General features: G+C 44.4%; 1 protein-coding gene across 5 annotated transcripts in view; it reads right to left on the bottom strand.

Moving 5' to 3' along the window:
* Window positions 1-3,765: 3,765 nt before the first annotated feature.
* TDP1 (tyrosyl-DNA phosphodiesterase 1) overlaps window positions 3,766-25,991 on the bottom strand; it is an 81,658-nt gene continuing 59,432 nt past the window's right edge. For 2 of the 5 annotated variants that reach the window (XM_070514187.1, XM_014832127.3), the window contains exons 14-16: window positions 21,289-21,391; window positions 12,523-12,631; window positions 3,766-4,050 (exon numbers count right to left, since the gene is read on the bottom strand). In XM_070514187.1, coding sequence (XP_070370288.1) covers window positions 3,977-4,050; window positions 12,523-12,631; window positions 21,289-21,391 — 286 coding nt within the window. In that variant the 3' untranslated portion in view covers window positions 3,766-3,976. Of the gene's footprint in view, window positions 4,051-10,758; window positions 10,927-12,522; window positions 12,632-15,842; window positions 17,014-21,288; window positions 21,392-25,991 lie in introns of those variants that run through there. The other 3 variants (XM_044774184.2, XR_011504736.1, XM_070514188.1) reach the window with 3 other exon arrangements.

Here is a 25,991-nt window from a genome sequence, read left to right as displayed (position 1 = left end):
ACTTATGCAACAGGAAGAACTCAGGAAACATCGGCTGTTACTATTATTACGTGGAAGAATACAGCTTCCCAAATCAGTGAACTTTAAGGTTGACTTACATCACACTATGGATAAAACCAGGCAGCTTTTCTCACAAATGTGACGATAAAAAAATAATTGGGGGTGGGGGTGGGGCTGGCCCTGTGGCATGGTGGTTAAGTTTGGCATGCTCTGCTTCAGTGGCCCGGGTTCATGGGTTCAGATCCCAGGCATGGACCTACATCACCCATCAGCCATGCTGTGGCCATGACCCACATACAAAGCAGAGGAAGCTTGGCACAGATGTTAGCTCAGAGCGAATCTTCCTCCACAACAACAAAAGAAACAAAGTAATAATTTAAAAATCTGACCTCCCTCTCTCACCCCAAGAAAGAAGCTGGTGGCAGACCATTCCTCTCTTCATACGAGAATGCTTGGGAAGTGGAGGGGGGACATGGAGTCCTCCTGCCAAAATGGCAGGTGACTTCTTTTAAGGTATCATGTGTCAGAGTTGACAATTTTCCACCTCAAGAAATTTTTTAGGTCTCTTAAATGCTCAAGCATTCAGAATATTTCATTGAAATTCATCATCGTGAAAATCTCATTTGGACTTTTGGCTCCATGTCCATCTCTGGAAAGGATGTTAGGTAAGATTTCAAAACAACGAGATAAAACTTTTTATGAAAAAAAGGCAGTGGTTCCTTTTGTCCACATGCAGAGAAACTCCTTAATCAGCTGTTAAGTCTCCTACTTTGACAGTTTATGAAGAAGCAAGAGGTCAGATTCTTTATGTGGAGGTTTGTCCTTAGCAAGTATAAAGTCAGTGGACAGTGTTTCCATAAGATCTGAAAGGGCAGGAGGAGGTTTGAGAAAAAAGGGTAGAAGGCGGGAATGTAGCTTCATGCACAGGAGAGAGGGGAGGGTTCCTTGAGTTAGGGAGAAACAAGTGTTAAACCCCAGGCTGAGAATAATGGAAGGAGTTTCCTCAAAAACATTAACAGGTGTGTTTGATGATGTTTTTTGTAGCACTTCGGGTAATTTAGCCAATCCCACTGAAAAAGGACCAGATGGGGTAGAACTGCTTGCTTTCTGTGTTCCCATGTTAACTATTCTTGGGGCGTTACTTCTCTTGTGTGCTATCAACCGTGACTAGAAAGTTCATGGTCCTGACCCTACCTACGCTGGCCTGGCTCAGCCCTGCTCTCCCTGAGGCGACCAGAGCAAGTGGCGCAGGAGGCTGCTGTCAGGGCTAGACCTGGACACCTACTAAGTGCACAGCCCTTGACCATGGACCTACCCCGCCCGTTCTACAGAACTTACCTGTTTCTAAATGGCCCTCCAGGGCCCTGCTGGGTCCAGAGGAGTGCTGCTCCAAGTGTGGCCCATGGACCAGGGCCGGTCTGGGATGAGCACAGAAAGTGGAAGTGAGCATTTGGAAACGCTCAGAGCAATTTGACGGTGCTGTGACACCCGACCACTGATTGTGTATTCCATCAAAGTATCTGTCCACAATGGACTGGGGGAAAAGGGTCCATCTCCGCAGATACTGTCCACTACACTGCCCTGGAGCTCAGGCCACCGGGCAGCACAGAACAGCCTGTGGATGCTGCCAGACCTGGTCCAAATACTGGTAGGAGTGCTTTCTAGAGGTATGACCTTAAACAAGCACTTACCTTTTTGAGTCCAGTTTTCCCCAGGAGGGAAAGGACAATGTTAATGCATCCACTGTAACAGCTGCCAGAGAGACCACTATGTGGTCCTCACTCCGTGCAGGCACATACTCCAAGTACTTTCACGTGCTAATTCACCAGAACTCAATAACCCTCTGCAATGGGTATTATTACCACACCCTCGTTTTACAGTTGAGGGCACCAAGGCAGAGAAGTTAAATAACCTGGTCTAGGTCACAAACCAGTAAAGCGGCAGCACTGGGATTCCAACCCTAGCAGCCTGACTCCAGCTCTAAGCTCCAACCCACTTTGCAGTTACATGGATCAGATGAGCAATGGACTCTGCGGCCCTACACAATGCCTGCTTTGTGGGTCCTGCTCGAGAGCAGGCTGACTGCTGACACTCGTCGTGACGGTGCCCTTGCTGACTGAGAGGCTCCCTTGGTGCTGCTGGAAGCTCATGCTGCCTTCACCCACCCCCACCTGGGATGGGACCACTATGCTGCTGAGAATCACAGGTCCTTTGCCACAGGCCTTTGGACATGCAGCTCACACTGCTGGGCACCTGCTCTGGGCCGGCCCCACTGCTATAGTGGCCTCGAGTGCCAGCCCAGGGCACCCTCCCCATTGCCTTCTGGGCTCATGTGATGCAGGGTTTGTATGTTCTGTGAAGTAGAAAGCAGGGTCAGAAAAAGGCTTAAGCTACAGTTTTCTTTACCTGTGGAATGAACTGGTTACACTAATCCAGTGGCTTTTCAGCTTTTTTATTTTTAAAGTACATCACTAAAAAAAAAACCGAAACAAAAACCACCCAGATAATCTCTCTTATAGAATCTCTCTATATAAAACAGGTAAAGCAGACTCTCTGATGGGAAGAGGGCCTGCAGCCCTATCTTCCCAGCCTCCTCGTATCACAGCAACCCCCGCCCCAAGGTTGTTAAAGTGAAAATCCCAGGCTTCTGAGGAACAGTTTGAAAACTATCTTTAAAAATCTTTTGGGCCGGCCCTGTGGCTGAGTGGTTAAGTTCACGCGCTCCACTGCGACGGCCCAGGGTTTTGCTGGTTTGGATCCTGGGCGTGGACATGGCACCACTCGTCAGGCCACGTTGAGGCGGCGTCCCACATGCCACAACTGGAAGGACCTGCAACTAGAATATACAACTATGTACCAGGGGGGATTTGAGGAGATAAAGCAGGAAAAAAAAAAAATAAAAGATTGGCCACAGTTGTTAGCTCAGGTGCCAATCTTTAAGAGAAAAAAAAATCTTTTGAAATTAACATTCGACTCTATCCTAAATTATAAGATGAAGAGGCTGATGACAAACTGGAAATGAGCTTCATGCAGCAGAAAACAAAGGCAGTCTACATCACCCAGGAGAACCCACTCAGAAGCATGAAGGACAGAGGTGGAAAGACACTCATAGCTCTGAGCCCAGCCAGCTGTGTGACCCGGGGTCATCCTGAACCTTTCTGGGCCTCAGCTTCCTCACTTGTGAACTGAAGGCACCAAATCAGGTCACCTTTTGGGGTTTCTTCCAAGTAAAATACTTGTGTGTTTTTGTATGATTCGGTGAGCTGTCTTTCCTGGAAATGTGTGGGGAAGGAAGAGACATCCATGTGGCCTGGGGAATGGGTGAGGAAATGGCAGGCGGTCTGGTCCTGGGAGACCCCTTGGTAAGCAGTGAGGCAGCCAGCATGGTGCTGGGCCAGATGAAAAACCTTGTGAAGCTGCAGGGTGATGACAGTCAATACGACTCATGGATTCTGAAGGGTAGCCGCACCAGCCTCAGCGACAGGTGCCAGGAACCTGCAGACTCATGTCCAGCAACCCAAGACACATTCAGGAAGCTGAGAGAGAGCTGGGTGAGAAAGCAAAGGGCACGTTCTTCCTCTGAAAAGTTTTGGTTGAATGAAGAGCACCTTTCCCACGGGGCACAACGCACAAAGTCAACCTTCAGTTCAGAGGAGCTGACGCCATCGTGAGGTTACACAGCATTGTGAGGATAATCTTATATCTCTGTATTCCTTTAACAGTGTGAAGTTTAATAGCTCTCATTCCAAGGCATAGAAAAGTGAATTAAGAAAATATCTCTTTTTATTAGTGAGAAATATTAATAATGACCATTAAAAGTATAATCAACATCCACGTTCAAAAGATTGACCTTTGCCAAGAGTTCCTCAATGGTTCAGATAAAACCTGAAGGGAAGTGAACATCCAACACAAATAAGAACCTGCATTGTTCGTGGCTCAATGTCTTACACGTGAGTTTCACAGTGCCTTAAGATTCTCAGGAGGGAACCCACATATTCCCGTGTGTATCTGGTGCTTTGATATAAGGAATGTTCCAAATCCATGGCCGATCTGGGGGAAAAAAACACACTACATAAATATAATACTTATTTGAACAGGATTACCCAAAATTCACTCACCTGACAGGATAAAACCACTCATGTGCTGGAGTCTACAAATTGGGAAGAACCTTTTCTGAACCAACCCGAGACGATAGCCCACTTCGGACAACCGCTTTTAGCAAAGATCCGTGTCAAGGCACAGGGTGCGTGAACACTGAAGCAGAAACCTAAGGGTGCCTTCTGGCTTGCCACTTACACTGACAAGTCACTTCACCTCTCTGAGTCTCAGTTTCCTTATCTGTACCTCTATCATGGACCTGTCATGAGGATTAAAGGAGATAGATCCATGTAGTGTGCAAAACACAGAGTCTGGCACAGAGAGAACCTAACAAAGGGCAGCTTTTATTTTTTAAGAAGCTGGAGAAACCAACAGTAACAATTGCTACAGTCAAGGGCCATTTTCCTGCTCTTAGCTGGTCATGGTCACATACCATCAAGCCTCCTGATAGATGTGAGTATGTCAAGTGCTCCTACACGTCCATGTAATGTTTTTGTTCTGTTCCTTAAGGTTAATAATTGATGAGGCATGAAGTTCTCTCTATAAGGATTACAGCCCAATGTCGAAGAAAGCAACACTCCTTGGTGTGGTACAACGGAAAAAAGACTACGTTCAAATCCCACTTTCACCCTTGTCTGCACCCTAGGGAAGGCATTTGGATTCTGGCCTCAGGTTCCTCATCTGGGAAATGGGAATTAACTACATTAGCAACTTGCCAGGATTACTGTGAAGCATAAATGAGAGAACATCTGCGAAAGTTCCCATAATGTTGTAGAAGGTCAATAAATGTGAACTTTTCTTACTTCAACTGATGTTTCAGAAATGGAAAATATCGGAAGAAATCACTTTTAGCACACATTACTACTGCTAGAGTCAAACCATCAAAAGAACCATGATGATATGGTGTAAACACATTGCAAGGATTAAAAATAAATCCCCATTTATTGTCCTGATAAGCCTGAGAGATGGAACAACTCCGAAGGGTTGAGTGCTTGTACTGAACTGGCCACTCAGCAGGTTTGCTGACGGACCATCCCATTGAAGCTGCTCGGCTCGGCCAACTGCTGCTGGGGGAGGCTTCCTCCTCCTCCTGAATACAGGCAGATGGCAGCTCGGGGGAAGGCCTGGCAAACAATGGTTTCTGTTGCTCTCCCCCTGCAGCCTCACCATTTGTGTTGAATAATTACAGAGTGAGCCTGCGAACAGCCCCGCCCAGCAGGATGCGTAGGAAAAGAAGGCCAAACGGGCCAACAAGTTATCAGAACTCTGTTCTCTCGTCTTTGGCCTTGAGATAGTGTGAAAGCATGAAACCACACACTTTTTGGTGACTGACGAGCTTGTCAGAGAGCCATAACCTGGGCCTGTGTCACGCTTGTTTCATAAAAAGGGAGAGACTAGCAGGGCTGGAGACTTGACTCCACGTGGCAACTCACTGGCCTTCACAGAACACCTGCTCCCTTCTATCGGAAACACCATCTTCTGTGGCTGGACTTCTCTGATTTACCCATTTTTTTCCTGCAAATTGCTCTGTGGGTAACAACAGCTCTGCTTCATTCCCAAGGCAGAGGACACCCCGATTCTTGCTACACGAATAGCTATTAGAGAGATTCTTCACCAATGCAGGATTTGTGATGCCAACATTCACCCCTCAGTCAGTAACTTCAAGACCACCACTGCAAATGTCTACACTACAAGCTGATTGTTTCCCATGCTGGCTGGAAGGCCTACCACCACTTTGGGGGAAAGCCACAAAAAAGGCCAACAGGGAGGTGAAAAGAGGGTGGTTGAGTCTGCTGTGTCTTTTTACCCTTTCCTATTGGAAATCAGCATTACTAAGTGGCTGAGATGAAGGCCTTTTTAAACCAATCCTCCTAAATTGTCCCATGAGAGGACAACTTGCCTCCTGATACAGTCATGCATGTATCTGAAATATCTGTTGAGTGCTGGGTAGATGCTCAGACTTTGCTAGGTGCTACGGATGGAGACAGGGACAAGCTCAACAAAGCTGAGGTCCTCTCAGAGTTAACAGCCCAGTGGGGAAGACAGACAAGCCATGGTGCTGGATTTCTGAACTTCACCACGTCTGCGCAGCAGCTCCCTAACCGGGTGGACATCAGAATTGCTGATATTTTCTGAGGACCCACCGCTGGGGAGCTTGTTTCAGTAGTTCTGGGCTGGGGCCTGGCAATATGCATTTTTTAATCAAGTTCTAAAGGTGACCTTGACATAATCAGAGTTTGGGCTAGACCTGTATTATAGGATAGTGAGGATTCAATGAATTAATTCATGTCAAGTGCTCATACCAGCTCCTGGCACATGAGTACTTAATGAATGCTAGCTGCTATTTTATTATTATTATAATTACCACCACGCTCAGATCATAGAGGGTGAGGATTGCCATTCTCCTATGTGCTACGTAGGTCCTAACAGGCTTTTTAATAATCAGACAAACCCGAGTACAGGACAAAATCCTGTTCTATTTAGTCAGGCAATAAGCTCTTTCCTCTAATCCTCTAAGAGACCGCTCTTGGGTTAAGGACTTAGGACTATACCCTCACTTACCCCCAGGCCCAAACACCAATATGTACACTTCCCACTGTCTTCTTTCCAGGGGAACTTGATATACTACTTCCAGAAGCCACTGTCTGTCACCTGAGCAATCACTTCAATATAAGAAATTTTATATATTTAGGTGTATGGGGAAGCCATTCTGGTTTAGACTTGATTTGGCCTAAATTCATTTGAACCAAAGAGGCCTGGCTTGCAGCTCGTCAAACACACATTGTACATCTACTCTAATCATTATCCTAAGTAAAGAATGTACTCTTTGAAGACAAGATTGATGTGTCCCTTCCTATGATGCCAGCATTCTTTGAAGCTATGTCTCTTCTTGACTCCAGGGTCATGTTGGCCTGCTGTGTACGTGCTTGTCTCTAACAGAATATCTTCTTGGACCTTGAAAGAATGCACCCCTGTCATGCTTGGTGTATGTCTCTGTTTGGAAATGGTATATAACTGTGCCAAAAATAACTCTTTGATGGAGTGCTTTCTTCCTTTGTGAAGGCTGTGGCTCCCGGGCTATAGTCCTCAGTTTTGGCTCAAATAAAACTCTCTCTCCCTTTTCTTTTACAATAGGATTACTGACTATTTGTGTTGACAATTTAATTCTTTCCTTAAATCAGGCCAAGCAGACCAGGCATGTGCACTGGGGGGATATGCATGTATGTGTGATGCCAAAGAGATGAACCAACAAGCATAAGTTTCTGATGCCACTTTAGAGTACTCTGAGATGAAGGAACGTGTAAAAGACTTGCCAGCTTGCAATAGGAGGAAAGCTCCAAAATATTTTACGCTGGGTTCCCAACCGCAGAAATGCAATCATTTGTAATTGTAGTATCCGTATTCTGAGACTCATTAACATCTTTCCCAGTGAAGAACCCCCGCTATTAAGCTGTGATTATATAAACAGAACAATCTATCTAGTGGGAGGAAGAATAATTCAAATTGCTAAAAATACTTACTTCCAGGTAATCGGATAAATTACCTTTTTTTACTTTGATAATTCTAGATTTCCTTAAAGCTTTCTGATGACAAGGTAATTTTGAAAGCTAAGCTGGAAGTTTAGCTTCAGTGTTGTTTGTGCCATGAAACACCGATTTTATTAAATGAAATGATAAAAAAACCTCATTGCCTGCCTCATTTAAAAAAAAAACCCTCATTTCTAAAGATCTTTCAAAAAGAGGTCCTTAAAAATTAAAATGAAAAATATCAACGATTTTAAGTGACCTACCTCTTTTGTATTTTCTTTGGATTAGAAAATTGAATCATCTTTCTGTTTCCCTTACAAAAATACTTTATGAATCTGGCCTCTACTATTTAGAAATAATTCTGATGGGTCTAGACTGAAGTTTACTCCCATACTATCTAAATGCAAAGAATTATTTTAAATTAATCAAACAGTAGTGGGAAAGGTTAAACCATTTGGAAACCAATGGTTTTAAAGCCCTTTGAGGATTATATAGACTATAGATGTGCTAAATCCGTATCATGCATAGCTCACGTGCCAAGCGAGTTTTAAGGACCTCTTTTACTGAGCAATTACCTTACACAGCTTATTAGCCTAGTTCTAGACACTTCAAACTTTAAAAATTTTGAAATATATTACAGCTGCAAAAGATTATGTACAACCCAGTAGATACCACCTTAGCCAACTGATCAAAGTTAACTTCACCAGTAATCAGGCAGATCAATATCATGTGACTCCTCATATGATGCACCAAGAACAACACAACATTGCTTCTGTGGTATTCTTGTCAAAAGTGCATAATCTGGATCTAGTTATGAAAAAACAGTGGACAAACCCAATGTAAAATGTCCCTCACAGCCTATAACTGGCCTGTGCTCAGCAAAGTATCAATATTATAAAACACACAAACAAAAACATTGTGGAACCGTTCCAAATTAATGGACAGTACAGAGACATACTGACTAAATGCGACATGTAACCTGGAATTTCTCTTCTGCTATCAAGGACATTATTGGGGCAAGTGACAAAATTTCAATCAGTTCTGTAGATGACAGTATTGAATCAATGTTAACTCCTGATTTTGGTAACTGTACTGTGGTTACGTAAGAGAACATCTGTTTTTAGGAAATCTATATTGAGTATTTTGAGATAAAGGGACATCATTGTTTGCAACTTTCAAATGGATTAGAAAAAAGTTAACGAGAGAGGGGCTGGCCCGGTGGCATAGCGGCTAAGTTTGTGTGCTCCATTTCAGCGGCCCAGGGTTCAGAGGTTTGGATCCTGGGCACGGACCTAGACACCACTCATCAAGCCATGCTGTGGCGGCGTCCCACATACAAAATAGAGGAAGACAGGCACTGATGTTAGTTCAGCAACAATCTTCCTCAAGCAAAAAGAGGAAGACTGACAGCAGATGTTAGCTTAGGGCCAATCTCCCTCATCAAAACAAACAAAAAAAGAGAGAGAAGTATTACGCAAATGTGATTAAATGTTACTTGGGTGAAGGGTATTTGGGAATTCTTCATACTTTTCTTATAAATTTTTTGTAAACCAGAAATTATGTCAAAAATTTGAAAGGAAATACTAGTATACGTATATGATATGTATTTAAAAAAATAAACAGAGCACTTAATAAACAGAATATAACTAAAACCTCTGAAGCTCTGTAGGTTCAATTACTTCTTAAACTTGACATATAACTTATGAAGTCCAAATAAGAGGCTTTAGGTAACCTCACCTCGTTTCGCTCTCTCAATAGTCTATCAGATAATAAAGAATATAAGCTAAAAACAGAGTGCAGAGCAGAGGCCCTTGGGAGAGTGCTCAGGAGAGACTCCTCACTCATCTATGTCACTTTCTCTGCAGGCTCAGAGTCACACAGCAAGTGGGACGTACGGAAATAATTTACGTTCGATTTAAAACATTGGTGACTTTGCTTTATAAAAGTTTTCCTTTAAAACTACAGCTCCCATTAGTAAAACGAGTTTGGTTAAGCATAATTTTTTAGAAGAAGAGTAATGTCAACTCCATGAGGGCAAGGATTTGTGTCTATCTGATTCACAGACAGATTCCAAGCACTGAGATGGTGTCTGCACACAGTAGGTTCTCAATAATGTGCCTGTGGAGAGAACGAATCAGCAGCAAGTACCGCACGGCGCGAGGGATGCTTGCAGCTGAGTCTTCATTTTTGCTCTTTCTTTGATCAGTTTCTTGGTTTTAGGACATCTGGTGGTCTCTCGTACTGAACTGTTAACTTGTTCACAGCAGTGTTATTTCTTTGCTAAGATTTTTGCATAGTCATCTGATTTAACAAGATCTTACATGTGCTACAGTGGCTTGAAAATCACTTTTTCAAGTGCTTTTGAAATGTTCTTAGCCACTCACTTCCCCAAATCTTGGTGAGATGCCTTTTTATAGTTCATGTGACTCCCCTGAATGTTGGCTATACAGGAAATGGTGAGATCTGGATCACTGGCACTATTCTACATGCTGCTGAAGCAGTCTGTAAGGTAAGGTAGTACTGATAAAAAAATAAAATGCTCTAGGTCTCTCTTGTATGTACTTTCAAAGGAAACGCATACAAAAGGGAAAACTCAGCTAAACAATGGAAAATATTCTACTTGCTGGCCAAGTAAAACGTTTATCATTAGATGGTCTAAGATGCTACCCAGTTGTAAACTTTTAGGCTCCTGTGTCTATTGGAACTGCAGAGAACTCCAGATATTTTTTAAGGCTCCTCTCTCTCTCTTCCATTCCTACTTTCATAGTCCTTTGGAGATTAGGATTAAAGAGAGGGGGTGGAATTCCAGCCAAGGTTCCGGGGCTGGGGGTGGAAGTACAAGGCCCAAGGCCAGACCCCAGGAAGTGAAGCCTAAGGCAATCAGTCATTCCAACATGTTTATTCAGGAGAACTCAGGCTAAAGAACAAAACAAAACATGAAGAACAAGAAAGGGAGAAAAGACAAAGGTGCGGCTCAAAGCCAGAAGCGGGAAGGACAGGTTATCACGTCATGTCCTGTGACCTGGGCAGGTGAGAGACTAGACTGTCGTGTAAAGCCTCAGGCTCTTTTCATCATCAGCTCTCCCAGGGGAAGGGGAGAGAACGAACACCAATCCACGAGGATATGCAGGAACCGAACTGGACATTTTAAACAACAGAAACAAGGGCCAACATTTATTGACTGCTAATGCTGAGCGGGATGCTGTGTTCAGTGCTTCACACGCAGCATCTCAGTTACTCTTTTCAACAGCCCTGGGCAGTAGGCACTCATCTCCTCATCTTGCAGATGGAGACACTAGGCCTAGAGAAAGCAAATAACTGCCCAAGGTCACTTAGTAAGTTGTGGGGTCGGCACATAGACACAGCCTAGTTCTAAAGCAGTGTTTTCCGTGTGTGCGTGTGTGTGTGGAAAAGGCGAGGTGGTCACAGATTCCTTGAAATTCTGATAAAATCTATATAATCCTGCTAGTGAAAAATGCATATGCATGAATATACAACAAATTTAGAGAACTCAACACATTCAGAGGATTCAAAAAAATGTACACAGCTTGGAAAGGAGAGGGACAAGAATGTCTTCTGAAACTTTGTATCATCACAACTGATTAGAGATATACAAAGTCACCTGCAAGAGGCAGGCTGGCACACCAGACAGCATGAGAGAGGATTAACTGTTAGATGTGTCAACATAATCAAAGACATGGGTCCAGCAGAAGGGGGAGGTAAGGTTCACCTGGAAAGCCGTAAACGGTGAGGGAGGGTGGGTAGGAGCTGGCACCCATCCAGCACTGTCTAAGGAAGAAAGGGACCCACCCCACAAGGCTGACTCTGTTAAGGGGTCAGAGTGTTTGGAATATTAGTGGGGTGATATCATTACAACTTTCCAATCGAAAAAGGAATTTTCTCTCTTCAGATTCAGCACTCAGAAACCTGTAGGTTATGATTTGGCTACCTGTGTAGGCCTCTACCTTCCAGGGTAAAATACGCTGGCTGTGGTGATATGAGCATTTGCCATTAAAAATAAGTAAGCATGTCCCGATTATGCATTTCCTTCTGTGAGCGTCTGGTAAGTGCGAACTTGCCTCAAAGACGGGAGCTGAGAAAAGCAGTGCTGCAGCGTGTGTGGCTGGGTCAGACCTGGGACGGGGGTGGAGCCACCTACGCCAGCCAGCCGTCCTCCACAACACCATGAACCTGAACTGATCTTCCACTGACTTCCTACTGTGAAAAAACACCTGGCCACTGCCCTTAGCACGTCAGAGTCTAGTGCTGGCTGGGGCAGCAGTTGCCAAAGTGTGGCCTGGGGACCTCTTTTTTAAGGGGAAGGGTCTGTGAAGTCACAATTACTGTCAGCACAATATTAAGTCATGATTTGTCACTTTCGCTTTCTCACACGTGTATAGAGGCTGCATGACATGTGACATCACAACAGAGCAGCTATGAGAACGCCCCTGGTCTTCCATTAACCCAGATAGTAAAGCGGTTTGCAAAAAATATAAACAGTGCCACTCCTCACAAATTTTTTTGTTTTAAACAGTCATAAAAATGTATATATTATAATGGATTTATTGATGTTTAAAAAACAAATTAATAAATTTTTAAAATTTCTTGGTTTTAATTTCTAATGTAGTAAATATCAACAGATAGAAAAACCCAGGTACATAAAAGCTGTTTGTGGTCCTCAATAATTTTAAGAGCGCACAGGGGTTCTGAAGCAAACCAGTTTGAGAATTGTGGCGCTAGTGGCCCCAGACATAACAGTAAAGGGGCCTCTGCAAACCTGTGCTTCCAGAATGTTCCACAAGCCAGCCTCCCATTGAGAGACCAATGGCTTCTCCTGGGCACTGTTTGCTTCTGCTTTGGTACATTCACCCATGGTTTTCCTTCATCTATGTCTCACCTTTACTTCCGTACAGTTCTGGAGGCAGATCATATGGCACGGGAAAGGAGGCTGTTGGCTCCTGGTTGTCCGAGAAGAATTTCTGTTTCACTTTGAAGCTGTCTAGGCCCTGCAAACACACAGAAGGAAAATATGATTGCATCCTATTTTCTAAAAAAGACCTCAAGAAGCAACTCTTTATAGCACTCACAACAAAATTCAAGTTCTTTCAGAGCTATTTTCAATGTTTGATAGGTCAAATATATTAACAACTCTCCCAAATAAATCTTTCCTAAAAATAAGAGATTTAAATTTCAGGAATTAAATTATAGCAAAGTTTGCAAGAGCTTAATAGAGACTATAAAGGTACAAGAGAAAAACAATTTTGGGTATTACAGCCCATTTGTATTAGCCACTAGGTATACAGTTTGCAGCGTGTGTGTAGAAGACACTATATAAAAATACCTCAAAATACTTTCAATATTGCTATAGTAACAGGCTGCTCACTCTGGTGAAGAAGAAATAAAAGTTGCTTTCAAGTATAATGAAAGTGTTTCAATATAATGTGATAAGAATATAAAGTGAAAACTCTTCAAGACCCACCAAAATGGAAGGTTTAATCCAAGGACTCCGGAATAGAGTATCAATGTTACAACTTAATCAGGGTGCAGGTTCAGGCCCCGTACCCAGGCCGCCTCTGCCTTCTACCTCAGGGCCTGTGCAGAGAGGAGCTCACGGGCTTCACACGTTGGCTTCGCTCTCCCCAGGCTCCCACACATCAGTCACCTCCTTTGTGGATTATCTGGGCACCTTATTTGCAGGTCTGTCCGTCTGTCTCTCATTCCTTCTGTCCACCTATCGAAACACATCTCCACTCTTCATATCCTAAACACCCACATATCAAACAGTGCTAACGTCTTAGGAAGCCATACAAAGAGCCAGGACTACAGCTCTCAGCGCTGGTGATCACATAACTTCGCAGGGGAGGCTGCTCAAGGGCACAGTGTAGGACACGGTAAGAGTTGGCGTCGTGTTGACCTAAGCTCCAGCAATCTCAGTTCTAGCCTTTGCTCTGGCATTTACTGAGCTGTGAGAATGGCTGATGTTTGCATTTATTCATTTGACACATTATTTCCTGAGTCCCACCTGTGTGTCCGGCATGGATGCCAGGTACCGAGTATACAGGAGTTACCACAAATGTCATCATCCCTGTCATTGTGAGGTGTACGGTCTAGTGGAGAGACATTCAACAAATGCATTTATAAGGGCAAAATAACTACAATTGGTGATAAGCACTATGAGGAAAAACGGGAGTACTAGGAGAGACAACAGTAGGCCTGTTTTAGATTTGGGGGAGCAGATGGTCAGCAGAAGTCTCCCTTAAAAAGTGACATTTTAATTAAACTCTGAAAGATGAGTAGGGTTTGCCAGGTGAGAGTGGAAAGAATCTTCCAGGTGGAGGTAACAGCATCTGCAAAGACCCAGGGGTGGCAAAGAGTTTGCATGTTCCAGGAACACTTGGCCACTTATTAGGCATCAATTTCCTCATTTGTAAAACCGGAATGATAAAGCATCTGGTTATCATATTAATGTTTCTCACTTCAGCACCTAGCACATCTTGGTGCGTAGCTGGTGTGCAAGCAATGCTGAGCTGTAAAAATGGGATTAAAGTACCTTCTCTGATTACAGGCCTCTGCACCAGAGCAACTGAAATACCATACATGAAAGTGCTTTGCGGATGTTAAGACCTCATGGAAAGGCATGGGGTTCAAGACAGTGGCTAGTAAGACAGAGAAAGGCAGCACATAGATGACTGGCACAAACTCTAGACAGAAAGGGAAGAAATGACCTTTTACCAGTTGCAGGATGAGGAAAGGCTTTATAGAAAATATTTTAGCTGGGCCTTGAAAAATTGGTATAATTTGATAAACAGAGCAACGTTAGAGAAGAACATCAGGAGATCAGCATAACACAAAGCAGAGGTGGAAAAGCTTAGAGAGGGCCCCTTAGGGGGAGAGCTGGGGGCACTGGAGAGGAAACTCAGCCACACTGGAGACGGCTGTGAACAGGAAGCAGCGTGGACATCTGTGGCTTACACCTGTTCGACTGGGCCCATCTCCTGGCCCAAGTGACTCCAGATGGGCACAGGGTCCAAGCCAGAAGCTGTCGGGGAGGAGACTCTCTCTCTGTGGGGAGTTCCTTTGGTAAGCTGTGAGCCTCAAGCTGCTGGGGGCTTTCACCTCCATCAAACTGAACTTGGGTAACACAGCCCAAGGCCCTGGATTCAGCCTGAAGCAAGCAACACGTTCCTGTGTTTGCCTTTTTTGTTACACCTTTTGAGTTGGTTATGTCACTTACAACCCAAAGCATCATAGGACCCCAGTTAAAGAGCGTGGTCTTTACTTCGATACACAGTGAGGAGCTGCAAGAAAGGTCCCACTATAAAAGCAGATTAGCACAGACTGGAGAATGGATCAGACTGAGAACTGCTAGAACCAGAAGACAGAGCTTCTGCAAAGGGAACGGAGGTGGATCAGTGAACGGCAATGGGGATACAAGGGTGAGTATCAGAATAACAAAAGCGGAGACAGGAATGAGGTGAGTCAGTCTGGATCAAAGTGGGGCCAGTGGAAACAGAAAGAAAGAAAGAAAGGGATCTGAAAGAGAATGAAGGAAAAATTAATAAACATCAGGGACATACTGGGGGCTGAGGAGGAAGGGAGCAGCGAGACAAAGGACACCTGGAAAAGGACACTGCAGCCTGCCATCTCCTCCACACCTCTTCCCACTCGGCAGAGGGCGGCTGGGCCACCTCAACAGTCAGCACTGGTGTCCCTCCTCACAGCTCACCTCAGACACATTCTGGGTCTGAGGATAATCTGAATAATCTCTTACCTTTGTATATCACTTATTTGCTGTGTCACTTTAAGCAAATTAATCTTTCTGGGCCTGAGTTTCCTCAACTATTAAATAAGTTATTTAGAACAATGACTGGCACACGGATATAAATTAGTACCGCCTCTAAGTATATTCAGTGTGCTCTCTGTGATGTAATTACTCCTATTTTACACAGAAGGAAATAAATTTGGAGCTTAAACAGTTGTCCAAGGCCACACAGCTATTACGTGGCAAGGCTGGAAATTGAGCCCTGCCTTTCTGACTCTTGGTCCTATGTTCCTTCCAAGCAAATAAAGAGTCTCATGTTCACTCAAGACGAACCACAATAAAAGGAAGAATTCCTTGAAAATTTTAAAGGCGGTATTACAGCAGGCCAAGACAGAATGAGCCATATCTTGAAACCTTGGTTCTTGATGTTTTTAAAAAGAAAGAGGACAGAGGTTGGGAGGTGATGCCAATTTAATGATTATTAGACACTTTACGGAATTTCAGGTAAAAAGGACTTCCTGCTTCTTTAGCTCCTGGCTTATTTCTGTCATTTTCAAATGCATCATGGCAAAGGATTAAGAGTCTTTATGGCCCCAGATCTGATGCCCCACTTGTGTCGGCTCCATTTTCTGACTTCACAAATACAAGAAGCTCTGAGCCATCCAGGCCTGACAGGAAGCAATATGGCTTTTCTCTCGAATGCCATTTCTGATCCAAATTCTTGGGTATTATCTATATACATAAAAAAAGTACCACTTTTCCCTTCAATCTGGATGTCAAATAATTTGAGGCTGTCTTCTAATTCACAGTGGTATCACTTGGCGTTTTACAAAACAGAGGAAGGCACCCTCCCAGGCACAGATACTTAACAGACAATTAAGACAATACATTCGTAAAACACCAGGTGAGAGGGTGGACAGGTATCGTGCATGAGAAATTACCAGCTTTCCCTTCATCAGCTCTGGGAGCAAAAGAGCTGGTTATCACTGACGGATTAGGTTTAGCAGCTTCGCTCAATCACTGAGCACAAGAAACATGCCCAAATTTCAGTTAGAAATGTAATTTGTCAGTTGCATCTAAGTGAGGAGCATCCTCAAGCAGTAAAACCCTACACAAGGCATCAAATTTTCCTGGGTAAAGAGTAATGGCAGCTGAGCCTTCTAGAAGGAGCATGTGTAATCAAAGGTGGACTAATTGACCAGGAAGTAAGTCACGGAAGGTGGCCGTCTTGTCCTTCCTGTAAGGCTGCGTACGACCGACAGCTGCAAGCTTTTCCAGCTAGGGGTTTAGGAAAAGCTTCGTGGAGAGGAAACCTGATAGGGCTGAGAAGGATGGGTTTCTGAGAAGCAGAGGGCTGGCTGTGTGAGTGTGATGGAGTGCACATCAGAAGGAGAGAAAGTGGGGCCAGCCTGGTGGTGCAGTGGTTAAGTTTGCACGTTCCGCTTCGGCAGCCCGGGGTTCGCCAGTTTGGATCCCGGGTGCGGACACAGCACCACTTGGCAAGCCATGCTGTGGCAGACGTCCCACATATAAAGTAGAGGAAGATGAACACGGATGTTAGCTCAGGGCTAGTCTTCCTCAGAAAACAGAGGAGGATTGGCAGCAGTTAGCTCAGGGCTAATCTTCCTGAAACAAAAAAAAAGAAAAAAAAAAAAGGAGAGAATGTAGCAGCACCACATGTCATGGGTGTGACGTCAAGACCGTGATTCGCTTGAAATTCAGTCTCTGCCTTCTCTGTGGCACTGCTTGGTTTACAAGCCATCACAGCTGCTGCTGATATTAACTGCAAGCTGTGCTCAGTACTCACTAAGTACCAAAACACTTCAAAGGTAACAGCTCCAAATTCTCAAACGATCTGACACTGTCCCCATTTCAGAGCTAAGAGAAAGGAGGCCTATAGAAGTGACAGGCCCAAAGTCTGACAGCTTGTAAGCAGGATCCCAACTCCACTCTCTGTCTGTCATTTTGGCTCCTATAGATCTGAAGTCCTTAATCTTCAAACTGTGTGCTCCGGGAGAGTTCCTTTTCTTGGTCCTTGGAGTCTGTCCAATGTGTTCTTCTCTATTCTGTCTCTTTTCCAGTTATTTCAGTTTCTAACTGAGGCAAAGAACAGTAGCTCAGGACCACACAATGAGTAGGTGGCAGTTGCTGCCACAGCCCACCTCACCCATATGCCAACAAGTACTCGCAGGGGACAGGGCCCTGGGGTGTGTGGGGAGCTGTTTCAGTTCACAGTGGGCCTTGATGTCACACAAAGGACAATGGACGTTGTCTCGTAGGCCAAGAGGAGCCACTGAAGGTTTAAAGGCAGGTGAAAAAGAGAAAGTAGAGACTTGAAGACTGAAAGTTCTTGGGGATTTGGTTGAACCATTTTTGACTCTGATCACAGAAGAGAGAACCTGCCATCTCAGGAGCAGGTGAGCCTGGGCCTCAGGAGGCGCTGGGATGGCTCTCAGCCCCAGCACAAGCGCAGGGATGTTCAGGCTTCCTTCGTCTGGAGGAAACAGTTTTGGACACTGAGCCATGATTCTCAGAAGGTTATGTGCATTATTCCCAGAGGGAGGAGGCGTTCCAGCCACAACTGTTATGCAAGCTCAAGTCTAGGTCAGCACCCGACAAAGTACGTGCTCAGTAAACACCAAACTGCATGAAGTTCAAAGACAGAAATACTTCTCTCTCCCTGATACATTCACAGATGCCTCACGGTTTGGAATACAGCTACTGATCTTCAAAATCAGCAGATCTTTCCTTTATTGAGATTTTCTGAATCTAAATGAATTAGTCTAATCTAAAAGTTAAATACATCTAAGGGACAACCCAACAAAAACTATATATTTGATAAATTGATATTAGACCTCAAAAGAACAATGTTTTCAATTTAAGTTAAAAAACATTTATTAAGTACCCACTATGTAGCAACCATAGCTAAGTGCTGGGTAACGGTCAACGCACCTTGACCTAAATCCCCAAATTCTTGAATGTGTTCCTAATCAAAGGGAAAGCTACTGACTCCATGCTTTCATGGAAAGTTAGGTTGATCTCAAAATGATGTGTTTACTGACTCATTCGTTTAAAAGAAGCAGAAAAAAGGAGAACAAATATTTGGTTACCAGGGACTTATCAGCTTCCAGACCAACCCCAGAGGGTTGCAAATAGTATCTTTATTGTGAATGGGAAATGCTGGCTCTCCATCCACTATGGTTTTTAGGCCACAGAGTGTGACTTCACAGGGCCATTGTCTCCTGAGTGACAGGTCTCATCATGGCTGTGGGAAAGGAGAGAGCTGCAGGGTTCCTTCTAGGTGACCGCCTCTGCAGTGTTTGAGACTGTGCCATTCTGGGCACAAAACTTGACTGTCTGCAATGCTGGCCTTAAGCCAGCTTTCTGGAACACAGTGATCAGGATGGCCTACTGGTGAGGGACAAAGGTGGAAACTCCGGTTGCTGATAACTCAGAAATGGGGGTGTTTTGGACATGGAGTTCTGCCTAGGAGGCACGAAGGTGGCCTATCTCAAGAAACCGGATTCTGGATGATGTCCAGTCAGAAGAACGACTACAAAACTGGGTATTAAGTCTATTTGGCAAACATGTAACTAAAAATTTTAAAACGCATGTCTTGATAGTACTGAACGGGAAATCTAAAGAACGAAATAACTCTGGGCCTCATTTCACAACAAACTGCATGTATTGTCAGTAACCACTTTAAGATTACAAACGATACAGAAAATTTTAAGACATTAAATGAATATACAGGGATTGGCATTTGTAATGCAATAATCTCATGGGAGAGAGAGAGAGAGTGCATGCGCACACTCTTTAATTTCAACAAGACAGCTACAGCTGAGCTAGTCCATAGTGCAAACTGCGTATGACAGATATGTGAACATATTTAAGCACCTAGCACACCCAACACCCACTGGACTGAATCCATGTGGTCTCCGCAGCCACTGTTCCATAGCTTTGCTCTCCTCACAGAAAGCACGGTGCGTACTCTAGGGGCTTAAAGGAAGCAACGTCAACTAACAGACTTTGCTAAGAGCCTCCCACGTGCCCTCCTCACGCGTCTTAGCACCCCACTTGCCCCTGGGATGTCTCTCAAACAAGGGGCCTATTTGATGACCTTCTTGCTCAACTTGACTTTTAGCTCCTTGGGAGGGCAAGGTCAAATACTTCTATGTATCATCCACACGCCTAATTTCAGCACCTGGCCTGAGTCATTTATGATTCCCTGAAGGACACAGACAACCCACTCAGATGGGAGAATGTCTGATGACAAGATTAGTGGCAATTGGTGGGTCCTTATCAGTGTTCTGGAGGAAGCCTGGTGAAAGCACTGTTCTAGGATCTTGAGACATGCCCAGGAACTCTGATTGTTGGAGAACCTGCCGTCTTCTTACAGCTATAGTCTCTATAAGCACACTCAATTACTAAATACTATTACCCTAGCATTGTGAATTTACTCTTTTCCTGTGATAAAGTTGAAAGATCACAGGAAGGACCAGTGAAAGACTGGAACTCCCTCAGCTGTGGAACCTCAGGGAAGCCACATCCTTGTCTACAGAAAGCGGGTAACGATCTACCTACAGGACTGTGGAAGTAGAAATCCTTGGCTGCAAGCAGTGCTACCTCTTGCTCTGTTTGACTGTAGGAAAGAAAGAAAATGTACTGGAATCTTATGCTACCCTCAGGAGAGGTCTGTTAGTTTTATAGTGAAACCCTCTGAGATAGAGAAGAAAAGGATGGATCAAGATTGGCGAGGGGAGGAGAGACAAAGGGAGAACAGAGCTCTTCACCAAAGCACTTGTGAGAAGAGAAACAGCAAGGAGAGTTGGTGGACTGGCAGGAGGGCCCTCCCCAGTGCACTTTAAGATGATGCCCACGTGTTACATGGGTCTGGACTTAAGCCTAAGGACAAAGACACAGCACTCCCTTAGCTAAATCTTCTGGTCCAGTCCAAGCGGTTTACAGTGGGGCCGCACCGTGTGTGTGTTTATCACAAACTCAACTACAGCAAGTGGTGGGAAAAAAAAAAAAGGCATCAGCCACCTCATCATGTGGGCAGTTCTGACTGCATTCCACCAATTTCCACCAATGAGCATGTGCCCAGAGTGAGTGTGAGGGGGCGAGACGGCAGGTTTCGGGGCCTGCGTGCCTCTTAGCGTGGGACCGTCTCTCTGGGCCAAGAGTGATTCTAGTGTTGAGAGAAACACATGGCTTGTACAACCTGGTCCTTACACAAAACCCAGCCACGCTGTCTGGTGTTCAGCCGCAGAAACTGAGAGCTGTTACAAAGCTGGGAGACAAGCTGACTGTGCTGGACGCCTCGAGAGAGACCCAGCTTCCAACTCGGTGTCTTTCTAGGCACCTCGCCACTGAGTCTGATCGCACGTGCCCTTTGCGACTGCCTGAACCTCCTTCTCCAGCAGACATCACGAGCTTCCCTGCTCCTGGCTTGTCTCCATGCCACGTCCCCCATGTGGGGTACTCCCCCATGTGGGGTAATCCCCCCACTCCTCTAAATCCTAAGCATCTTTCTAACTCCCCCCCACAAGCCCTCCTGCTTCCAAACACGTCCTCCAATCCCCCCAACCTGAAACGCCTCACACTTGGCTGAGTCATTCCTTCTGTGACTGTCACTTACCACTTTATAATAAATCATGTCGGGTTTCACAGTATTTATTTAAATATTGTTATTTACTTTACCCAAAGCAGAATCTTCAATCTCTAACCAGGTCCACTATTTGAGAGCAGCAATCCCACCACACCCAGAATAGTGAGTGTTGCATAAGTTCATCAGCACAGGCCAGCGGGTGGGCACCGGCAGGGGTAGGAAAGCAGAGAACATAAACACCCAATTCATTTCACACATGACTGACCAGGCAGTTTCAAACGTGAACTTACAAACGCTGAAGGGAGGAAAAGTACCCCAAGCTCGTAGGAGCGGATCATCAGCTGGGCGCCGTTTTTCTCTAACGCTCCCCAGGCGGCCTTGGACAGATTTGCGCTGTGGGTACAAGGACACAGAAAGGGCTGACTCAGCGAGGCATTTCAGTGTGGGTCACGATTTCACAGCTGCAAGAGCACTGGTCAAAAACAGAGATAGCCGCAATCACGTTCATTCAGTTTCCAGTGGAGTTGTGCATTTTTGGAAATGGAATTTAAATCCTGTCATGGTATAATCCTCAAGATTTATCTAATTGCTAATTTGGGATAGCTTCATCCTCATCTGTGTTCTTCCCTGAGGGCAGCAATTAAAATCATTATCCTTCCTCAGAAAGTTTTTTCTTTCTGCCCAAAACCCTTTTTCATTTCATGATCCTGGTGTAGCCAGGATGTCTGGTTTTGTTGTACATAAAAGTAGTATTTAAGAAAAAACTGTCGATATAACCTTACATAGTAGTATTTTAGGTGTTGCATTCTCTTTTTCTGCCTTTTTTGGGCCAGGCAGTGCTAATTTCTACTTTCGATCTAAAGAATTCTGAGGGCACTAGATTGGTATCTGTATCTAGAAAGAAATGGTGCTCAGGATCATATTTTATATTGACAAAGAGTTGTGGACATGGCTAAACAGCACACAATGCAGTGAGAGGAAGGAGACCTGGAAGTGACCAATGGGAGGCACCAAGATGCAATCAGGATGCTCAGGAATACAGATCACTAAGCTCTGGGGCAGCATCCTTAGAGACACTCTCCCAGAGAACTCTCACTGACCAATTAATGTAAACCCACTGTAAACATTTTTTTTCAATTAGGCTCACCCAAATTCTGTTTCATTTTTAGAACGGAGAGTAAGACCTCAGCTATTCAGACCTGAGAGGCTGACTTCATGGATAACGGAACTACTTCAAGATTCATTCACTGGGGCATCGTGTATTCTTCTGAACCAAGTGCGGGAACTGCTGTCCTGGGAGTTGGGAGAGCCAAACAGAAACGGTTACCAAGGGAAGTGAAAAGAATGATCTCTGTTTGGGTTTCTATGGGAACAGACACGAAGGATTATGGAAATCAGAGCAAAGGAAACTCCTAAAACAATTAAGCTAACTTAAAAAAATAAGGTGTATTTATGGACCTTCCTGCCTCCTTACATGGACCATACCGAGGGCAACGAATCTTTCTTTGATGCCCAAGAGTCACAATCATGAACATAGATATAAAATATAAAATGCAGAGGAAGTGGGAAGTTGACGAGACAGTGGTATTATGATTCTAGGAAAATGTTCTCTTTAACAGTCCAAGATGACAGCTTGCTTTTAGGTCTCTCACTGGTTAGAAACATAAGGTGACTTCCCGGGCATCAACAGGTCTAACTTCAAAACCAACCAGCGTGTGAGGTGGGGGCAGTCTTCGGATGAATATTTTCCCCACTTTCTAAACTACCACCTTCCTGATAACTCCCTTCACCTGCCGGCATAGCACCACAGCCCAGAGGTACTTTCTGGAAGGCTTGTTCCCACTCTTTCCTCACTAGTGGTGTTTTCCTCAACATTCCAAGATTTGAGGGCTTCCGTGGTAAAGAGCGATAGAGACAATGATGACACTTCTTCAGAGGGTCTTCTCCAATCCCTCCTTGTACTTGGCTTCTAACAGAATTCCAACCACCTGGAACCTTGAACTCTATCCCCAATGAGACCAAAAGTCACTGTAGGCTGTCTAAGTGATAAATCAGTATTCCTTGAAACAGCATCTTTAAATAATTCTTGCCTTCTGAATACACCTTAAATCACTGGTACCCAGAGGAGCCAAGACATGGGGTATATATTTGCGAACTCCAGCCCCACCTGCTGTGTGTGTGGGTGGTGTGGACAGGCATCTACAAGTGTCTTTCATGAGGCACATAACACCACAGGGCTGCCAACAACAAGCTCTTTTGCTCTCGAAACTCCAAAGGAATTCCAGCTTCTTGTCTCCTCTGCTCAGGATCCATATCCACTGCCTGTCCTGGCTTCTGGCTGTGGCTACTGCTGCTACTTGAGCTCATGTCCACCATTTTGTTCCCTTTGCCCTCGTTCTTCCAATTTTCTTCTGTCTCCTGCTGGACTGAGCTGCTTTCTCCCTCGGTGCTGTGGGTTATTTTGTTACTGGGTATTGAAGGAATTACCAGAGAGGGTTGGGGTTTTTAATTTACTTTACATTCTTTGGGAGTATGGAACTGCTGTAAGTTGGAGAATTCCAGAGGGTAGGACTCTAGATGTCCCAAATTGTACTGTCCACCAAAACCTCTGCCCAAGCCACTAATAGAGTAGCAGTGAATAAAACAGTGGCTTCTAGGGGACAGAGGTGTGTGGCAGTCATGGTTCAAGGAGAGAAGCAGAATGACCAGAGGAGTATGTGTGTGTGTGTACATATATAAGTATACATGTAAAGATAAATATTTACAGGAATTTGTCATCATGTAACTGTGGGAGCTGGTAAAGCAACCTCTGTAATGCTGGTGTCTTTGCCCTGATGCTGGAGCTTGAAGTCTGCAGTGTAGGCAGAAGCCAGGGAAAGACGGAGACGGTATAAAGAGGAGGAGAGGAACAAGCTAGAACCACAGGCAACGAGACGAAGCCCTAAGTACTGACTGAACCCATGTCTAAACCCTGTCAGTTCATGTTGCTTCTGGCACTGGGGGTGTCCTGCAGAAGCCAGGGCCCTCGGCCACAGAGCCAGGCACACACACCTGACAAGGCCCAGGAGTTAGAGAAACTGAAGCAGACGCAGGGGAGGGTGCAGCACTTGCAGGTCCAGCCGCTGCCTCATGCCAACAAGGGAGGCCAGCCCAAAGTGACAGCGTGTGGGTTACAAAAATGGCTGCTGCTTCACATTGGCCCTCCAAATCTCCACAGCAATCTCCTTTGGGGCTGATCTTAACCGGAAACTTATAAGAAAGGGGATTCTGGAAAAGAAGGTTCAGCCTCGGCAAACTGACACATTACAAAGCCACCATGGGGGAGGGATGTTTTTTCCTGAGCCCTCAGCTAAGGTGACCAACGGTCAGCTGTTCAGTTGGGCAGTGTCTAGGCCCCTTAACAAGGAGCTGGACTGGTGGTAGATTACTCTGCCACAGCTTGCACAGCATGGCTAATTAGAGACCCAATTTCAGTCCACAATATGGAAATTTTGTCCCAAAGTTTGAACCTTTAAGAATAAATTTAAACTAGTAATATATAAGGAAAAATTCCTCAAAGAAAGCTTAGGAATGCCATCTAAGGTACGTGGAGAAGAAAGGAAAGCTAAAGTTGAGAAAAGATCTCTGGACTCCAAACTGGGAGAGAGATTTCATCCCAGCTTCTCCACTAACTGCTACATCCTAACTCTTCTTCCCAGGTCTTACTTTCTTGTCTCTAAAATGAGAGGTTTTGCTTGACGAGGTAAAAAATCCCTTTCCAGACAACAGTCTACAATGACTAGAGACATCCACGTTCACTTCTAAGAAGACAGCTCTCCTTCACCTGTGTATTCCAACCACAAAGACAAAATCATGATTTTCATTGGGAGCTCACCACCCAGAAGTGCTTATTTGAATGTGCGGGATAACATGTTAGAGAAACGGCCAAACAAGAACAGAGAAGAGAGCAGTGAAGGTGATCTCTGGGCCCAACCTTTCTACTTGCACCTTAAAAGTCTCAAATTTGGTAACAGTAGTGTCATCATCTGCCACTTCCAACTCTGGCTCAAGCAGCTGACTGAGTTTACATTTAAGATTTTGTTACAAAGTATAGGAATCTTCAAGGATGACTGCTGTTATGGGAACACGTGTCCAGCGATAAAACATTTCTTTTCATTGTTAGTACTTAATCTAGGCAGCAGCTGCACACAGTGCAGAGATGACTAACAGACTGAGCTCCTAGCCGCACATCCTAGAGGACTGGGGGTCGGGGGAGAGCAGACACTTTCATAAACAGATGCAATAAACAGACTGTTGACAGTGGATGTGAGAGAAGATGCTGACTGAGCAGCTGGGGTGACTGGGAGGAAGATGATCAGCTCTAGCTAATGCTGCTGTCACTCCTGTCCTGAAACTCCACAGCAGTATGCCTGTCACACACACGGACACTGTAAGCTACCTTGCATTTCGCATTTGCTGTAGGTTTTCTCGTATTGTCCTTGGTCTCTGTTTCTTTTTATGTACTGAAAACAGTTTCACAAGTAATATGGAAAGACATTCTCATTATGAAAGATTCAAGTAGTATACAGGTATATGAAGATATGATCTTTAATTTTAATGGATTCTGTCAAATTTCCCTCTAAACATCTTTCCTATTCAGACTATCAACAGTGTACAAGAGATTCTTTTCTTGGATCCTGAGAACACTGGGTGGATTATATCTATGAAAATTTTTGTTAATTAGCCAGAATATGGCTCATTTAAATTTTATTTCTCTGATTACTAGTGGTGTCCAGTATTTTTAATCATATTTACTGGACATTGATATTTCTTAATTCTGTGAATTATCCATTTGTAAATTATCTATTTTTTATTGATATGCAGAATACGTTTGTTTCCTATCGCTACCCTAACAAATGGTCACAAATTTAGTGGCTTAAAACAATGCAAATTTTGTAGTCTACACAGAAATCAAAATATAATGATGTACACCTGAAATTTATAAAATGTCATA

The sequence above is a fragment of the Equus asinus genome, chromosome 7 (assembly GCF_041296235.1).
Source record: "Equus asinus isolate D_3611 breed Donkey chromosome 7, EquAss-T2T_v2, whole genome shotgun sequence".
Taxonomy (NCBI): domain Eukaryota; kingdom Metazoa; phylum Chordata; class Mammalia; order Perissodactyla; family Equidae; genus Equus; species Equus asinus.
Note: the sequence above shows the minus strand (reverse complement) of the source record. Positions and strands in the feature narration are given on the sequence as shown.